Source organism: Xiphias gladius, chromosome 22 (assembly GCF_016859285.1).
Source record: "Xiphias gladius isolate SHS-SW01 ecotype Sanya breed wild chromosome 22, ASM1685928v1, whole genome shotgun sequence".
Taxonomy (NCBI): domain Eukaryota; kingdom Metazoa; phylum Chordata; class Actinopteri; order Istiophoriformes; family Xiphiidae; genus Xiphias; species Xiphias gladius.
The window spans coordinates 9,484,805-9,491,413 of NC_053421.1; the positions used below are offsets into that span (position 1 = coordinate 9,484,805).

The following is a 6,609-nucleotide window of genomic DNA, read 5'->3' on the forward strand; positions in this document are numbered from 1 at the left end:
AATATTGTGTTGAAGTAAAGCTTTAATTGAAAACAACTTACCCACAGTCATTGTTTGATAATGTCACATTTATTCTTTATAGATTTTCTGTAAACTGATGCCCAGAATAATTAAACTGTAGTATACTGTATCCATTACAGAGCTATAAAGCCAGAAATCTGAGGGTTCACAGACCCCCCCCCCCAACATTCTCTTTGGTATATCAAATATTATAGGTAAAACAGTAAGTACTACTGTGCAAAAACACTAATATAATAAATACATCATAAATACAAAGTATAACAAAAAGACATTTTCAACCCTTTAACAAACACTGGGTTGTTTTGAGACTAAGCTGTGGATCCGCTGGATTTAGCCACTGTAGCGTAGATCACAAAGTCTTTGGGCTCTCCTGCTTTGGACCTTGGGAGAAAATGATGGTATTAATGAGTATTAATGGCACCATGTGTTATTCCTGTGCCTACCCTGATACTGGCAGGTTCATAGCAGCATTGACACCTTGCACCACATCCATATGCTTCAGTTATATGGGTGTCATCGGTTTTATTCATAAACTCTTTTTGTTGGTTCAGAGAATAACGTGTGCAGTTTAAGCTCAGTATCGTTATCATCTGTAGCTACCTCTGAGGACAGCGAGGTGATGTCCACCAGAATGATAGTTCTCGGATTTTTTATAAAATAAATAAATATAAAAAATATCTCTCCTCTGGGCATTTTAATGACCAGAGGAGAAGTTTACATTCAATTGTAATACACATATTACACATGGTAATAAAGATATTTGAAACTACATTAGGTATTTAGACTGAATATCTTAAATGTTGGGAGATAGAAATTTACAGAGAACAAAATTAAAAGGTTTCATGGTGTTTTCAGAGTGAAGGCAAAGCAAATTCAGAATAAAAGAGTTTCTTAGTGGAGTCAAAACTTTCTTTGGTTTTTTAGGTTACGCTAGGAAAGAATTTGCACCCATGACCTCAGTCATTGCAGAATCCTGGCTACAGCTCTGGTCACCAACAACAGGAACTTTTTACTTTTTCTCTGTGAAGGTCAAAAGTTTAGTCTTTTTTTTTTTCTTTTTTTTCATTCATCATTTTCACATGTCATTTTGTAACTTGGTTATTTATGATTGCACAGTAACAGTGAATAAGAGCTAATCATATGAACTAGACTTGACCGCCAGTGCATAATAAAGTGCAGTGACGCTATAGTGCTGTAATGTCCAATGTTTGGACAGTAAACCTACCAGGAGCCTTGTGGTGCTCTGCTGTTGTTTATGTGATGTGGAAAACTGGGGTTTCTGGGTTTGATGGTCACTGTTGAGTAGGTAACTTCAGGTTCATAAGAAGTGGGGGCCTGCAGGGAGAGGACAGGAGTGAATTTACTCAAAATCTGTGTTATGTCTTTTGCCTTTGACCATTCATGTTTGTGCACCATATTTACATCATGTTCATGGTGTGAGTTCCTCCGCGAATGATTTGCAATGTCCTGAGCGACAGGAACAAGTGAAGGAGAGGATGGAAATGTGTGGATGGTGGCATAATCATTGTCAAACTGATCTTTTTTGGCTGAAGACCTCGAGCCTCTTCCAATGAGCCTGGAGTGAAACACAGTCTGCTACAGAGTAAATAAGAAAAGTGAGATTAGGTTTTCTTCCACAGGTGCACCTTTTGTCTGTGTTACTGCTTGAATGAGAAGTCCAAATTCCCACAAATCCTTGCATCACTGACAGTTAATCATGAGAGCTTAATCCGATTCAGATCAGCTCTCTGATGACTTTTATTGGATGTACTCACTTTGTCCTCGGCATGTGGTCTCTGTTTCCTCCTACCAAACAAGACAGCGAAAACCAAAATAAATCAGTCAGTAAATGTGAAAAAACATAACTGTTACCACACTCAGAACAGAGCATTCTTAACTTTTGCTCAATCTCGTGGCAGCACGTCAGAGAAGGTGTTATGTAATAAGGGGAAACACAGCAGCTTGATACTTCTATAAACAACTGTTCAGTAAACTCACATTTTTTACTGACCCTCTTTTTTTCACCATTTTCGAAGTGAGCTGAGGCCACGTATGAAAGTTAAGCGGTTAAATCGGAAATTAAGATTACTCACATAAGCAAGCCATGACAAGATTAGCCAAAACACACCAAAAACGTTATATATCATTGGGAAAAGGAGATGTGGCGATGGCACAAAGATGCCAAAATTGAAAATGACACGGGTCATTCTGTCACACTCACTCTCCCCATTATTCATTGACTCACCGGTGCAAAAGAAGAGCTATCACAACTGTCACAAAAAGAAAGGCTCCAACTCCGGCTACGATTGAGAGGGGCTGGGTGCCTGAGGAGAAACACACAACGGGGTTAGATCACTGTTGGAAGGAAAAATAAGCCCTTCTGTCTAGTGCCGCTTTAAACCCTCCTCTGTTGAATATAATGATGAATGTAGGATTTTTTTTTTTTTTTAGCAGTCCATCACTGTAAAAAGTAATTTTCCTAAAGTGACACAAACCATGCGCCTTTCCCGTCATGGTCAGCAGCACCTCAGTGGAGTTGTTTTCCCCCACACTGTTCCTGGCTTGGCAGAGGTAGAGTCCAGCGTGAGACGCCTCCACAGAGGGCAGAGACAACACCTGTCCTGAGCCCACCTGGAGCACGGGGCTGGAGCCGGAGCTGGAAACAGCTCTCATGTACCAGGTGTAGGAGTCTGCCGCAGGGTTAGCCACACTGCTGCAGGTCAGATTCACACTGCTGCCCTCAGCCACTTGTGGTGGATCCACCGAAACAAAAATGTTAATTGGGAGGTCTGAAAAAAAAGGACAAACATTGTACTTGTTAATAGTTTTATTCCTAAATGAGACAATAGAGCTAACTTGCTCTACTATTGTACAACAGTGCAGCTGTTTTCAATCTGGGGACCCACCAAGGGACCTCAAACTGATAAATCTAAGGGCCTCATGATGATTAAAGGGCTAAAAGAGAAAAAAAAAAAAAAGAACATTCCCAATGATTTATTTATTTTTATATATATATATATTTTTTTTTTCTCTTTTTTTCTTGTGAGATACTGGATACATTCATCTCTTTAGACCCCTAGAAATCCTTCAAATGAAACAATCTGAGATGCAAAAATCTCTCTTTGGTTGAGCTTCTCACAAGTAAGACCATAGCCTGTGAATAGGGTGCAGAATTACTTTGTTTGAAGGGGTCAAGGGCCAAAAAGCTTGGGGACCACTAAGCTAGAGGACACTCATTAGGATGGTCTACTTTAATTATGCATTTTCTGTCAAAATACTTTCATATATTGAATTTTATAGATTTTGCGATTAATAGATTGATTTTTCTCCAAGAGCTAACTATTTCTCCCAGACACGATCTCTAACTTGATATGTGTATTTCATGAAAGATGAGTTTTTCAAACAAACAGGTTTATCTCTTTAAATTCCTTTCCCTTTAAGGTTGATAAATATTAGGTCAAATTGATGTACATGTGTAAGCTCCTGTGCAAATATAAGTCAGTATGAACATTTTTTATCTCGCCCTGAGCCTTTCACAATGAATCCTGTAAGAATCTTTTGACACACCCTGATTAACAAACTGACATGCAGAATGGGGCAATAATAAAAGTGAAGTCATGATATCAGGTTCTATCAGGTTAATTCGGAGTTTCCTACTTTGTCAAGGGTGAATTTTTGACACCTCTTGAACGCAACATGAGAACCAGTCAACCTCTGCATCCACATTGCGTGCTTGTTTCCTGTACAAATGAGAGTTCTCAGTGTAGCATGTCATCATACTTACACTGGAGGGCTGTGGGGTGTGTTATAGGAGAATAGGGTTGAAGAGAAGTGGGGATGTATATGCTGAGCTGACTAGAGCTGAGTCACCACAGGAGATATATAAGGCAGATACTTTTCCCAGTTCATGAGGTATTTATCAATTCAATGAATTAGTGCATATAACAGCTTCTCAAAGGCTGTGATTTCGTTTATCAATAGAGGGAGTATGGGGTGACTTCCATTGCTGGATAAAGGGGCCTCCTACTCAGCGTCCAGACTAAAAATTTGGAAGACAGATCTTCAGTGGAAGAGGGGGCTCCCAATATATTTAACCCTCGGCAAAACTGTGCCTCTAGACCTACTACCCTCTCATTATATTGATGTACCTGACGCCAAAAGTCCTTTGTACGTCTAAATAAAACAAGCTGTTTGATGAAAATCTGATCATTCCTACTGACTGGTCAGCTGTAGCCACTCACTGATTTCACCAAATAAATCAAGTATATTTACAAAAAGTAGATGCACATTGGCTGGAAGGGAGGAGACAGATTGATAACATAACAGAGCAATAGGGCTTTAGCAATAGACGTCATTTTAGACGTCATTTTGACATGTCACAGTGATAAAATCAATGATGGCTGAATTTCATTTAGCTGCTTCACTTTCATGGTCCTGGTATTATGCTTGCTGACTCCCGGTCACACTGTCATGGCTTAATGGGAGACTTTAATGAATGGAGCCATGCCTGCTTTGAAAAGAGCCTATTGACTGAGCTTAAGTGTTAATCGTGTACTTACATTGGATATTCAGAGCCACAGAGGCAGATCTCACTGTCTCTTGTCCCAGGACGGCACAGTAATATCTTCCGGCATCCTCTCTTCTGGCCTGGAAGACTGGTTTCAGTACAGGTTGTCCATCTCTAAACCAGACAACGATTGTAGGTGTAGGACAACCTGACACACAGGTCAGGCTGACATTATCTCCCTCTGTCACAGTGCTTGGCTGTACAACCGTGGTTAACTCTGGTCCAGGAACAGAAACCCAACCATTTTAATAAAACCTTTTCACTTCATGAGAAATTAACCGTCTTCCATTATTTTGTTGTTTACCTTTTACGTACAAGCGAGCGGAGGTTTTACTTGTCCATCTGTTGAATGTTGTCACAAAACTAAAAAAGTATGCTCCTTCATCAGTGTGTCGTACATCGTTGATCTCCAGATTACAGTTACCATTTAAGTTGCCCACATATTTAAAGTGGTCTTGGGGTGAAAGGAGTCTAGAAAGGGGGAACAGCATCCACCGACCAGATGCATACCTGGCTTTAGACCAGTCCACTGAAGTGACAAAATGACCAGAAGGGTAGTCATAGCTGCACTTTATTACTACTGATGATCCTTTCAAAGCACACTGATTTTCAAAGGTCACACTCCAGTCTCCACTCCAGACACCTTTGGGCAAAAATAGTGAAAGATAAAGTTAATTAAATTTGGGTAGAGATTTAGTTCCCAGAAGAATTGGTAATAGCCCATAGACTAGATTAAATGTATTTAATTGTATGTCAAAGTTCTAGGCAGAGGCTGTATAAGATGACAGAAATTTTCCATACATTGAAATATTAATAATTAAAAAAAAGTTTCCTTACCTGGCATAGTAACCAGGATCATGAGAATCCAGCTTTCCATTATTAAATAAACAGTTAATGACTATACAGTCGGCGGACAGCAAAATGCTAGAAGCACTCACCATCTGAAGCAAACTGACTTACTGCTCACCCAGCGCAATGATTTTGTGGAGTGAAAAGCAGAAGTTGGTGGGTGTCCCCTCCCTCCTCTCCTCCGACCATCACACATCCAGAGTGCCGACGACATGAAAACAAACACACATACACACACACACACACACACACACACACACACACACGCAGCTGCCACCATGCAAAGTGGCGTGTTCACACGCTGAGGGGGGAGCGTCCCCATGCAGCTGGCCGGCAATTCCCCGTTAGTTTCTTCCTCCGTGCAAAATGCCCCGGGCTCCCTGTGGAAGATGCTTATTGGCCGAAATGTTTCAGATTTGTGGGCATTGAACGTATTGAAGGGGAATGTGCCACAGCCGATCACATAAACGGAAAACGCAGCGAAAGGCTCGATGCAACGATCTCAGTACGCAGCGCAGTGGATGAAGGGCTGCAACCCGTGTCATCTGGAGTGCGGACAGTTTTAGCTCCTTGCAGGGTGAAAATCCAATTGTGGAGAGAGGGAGTAAAATAACTCTGGAAAATTAATAGAAACTGTCCTCCTTCCATCTCGAACCCTTGCGCAAAATATACAAATATACAAATATATACGCACAAATAAAATACATTATACATTTGTCTGGGAAAAAAGGTCACTGCAAAACAATAGAGCTTTCTATATGTGTTTTTTGGAGAAACACTGGAGTTTCAAAATGATGACAGAAAGCTTTTCTTTACTGCCAGTACACCCTCTGCCCACCTCTTGCCTTCTTTTTTTGTGTGGCCAAACTCTCTTGTGGTCAGATGCCAACGTAATCAATGTTATCCACAGGTGGTTTTAAAGGGTGTCACATATGGTGGATCTAGGCATGTAAATAACAATAAGAAACTGGTGACTAAATACAACTGTTCCTGATTCACAAACGTTGTTTTCAAACAGATCATATGATCTAATGAGCAGATTTCCAGTTTTCATATCTGGTGGTGGTAATGAGAAAAAGGGGGGAAAGAGAAATAAAAGCTGTGGGTCCACATCAAACGAGGAAACGTTCCAATTAGTGCACGATAGTGACACATTGATTGCACAAAACATT

The 6,609-nt window shown here is 40.5% G+C and overlaps 1 protein-coding gene across 2 annotated transcripts; it reads right to left on the reverse strand.

Annotated features, from left to right (window-relative positions):
• Positions 1 to 68: 68 nt before the first annotated feature.
• Positions 69 to 5,575, reverse strand: LOC120783632 (sialic acid-binding Ig-like lectin 13). 2 transcript variants are annotated; one of them, XM_040116729.1, is made up of 9 exons: positions 5,426 to 5,575; positions 4,893 to 5,231; positions 4,581 to 4,805; positions 2,517 to 2,810; positions 2,267 to 2,345; positions 1,797 to 1,827; positions 1,444 to 1,614; positions 1,247 to 1,356; positions 69 to 402 (listed from the first exon to the last, which is right to left on the reverse strand). In XM_040116729.1, exons 1-9 carry the CDS (start codon positions 5,463 to 5,465, stop codon positions 330 to 332), a joined length of 1,362 nt encoding a protein of 453 aa, XP_039972663.1. In that variant the 5' UTR covers positions 5,466 to 5,575; the 3' UTR covers positions 69 to 329. The 2 variants fall into 2 exon arrangements, with proteins under 2 accessions (XP_039972663.1, XP_039972662.1); XM_040116728.1 differs by having other exon boundaries at positions 1,444 to 1,617.
• Positions 5,576 to 6,609: the final 1,034 nt, after the last annotated feature.

What these genes read in the sequence shown, in the direction of transcription:
- LOC120783632 (XM_040116728.1), bottom strand. Translation starts at nt 5,465, where the DNA reads ATGGAAAGCTGGATTCTCATGATCCTGGTTACTATGCCAG. An exon ending in GATCCTGGTTACTATGCCAG is followed by an intron (nt 5,232 to 5,425) that starts GTAAGGAAACTT and finishes TTTTGCCCAAAG; the next exon opens with GTGTCTGGAGTGGAGACTGG. An exon ending in TGTGGCTCTGAATATCCAAT is followed by an intron (nt 2,811 to 4,580) that starts GTAAGTACACGA and finishes CTTTTTTTTCAG; the next exon opens with ACCTCCCAATTAACATTTTT.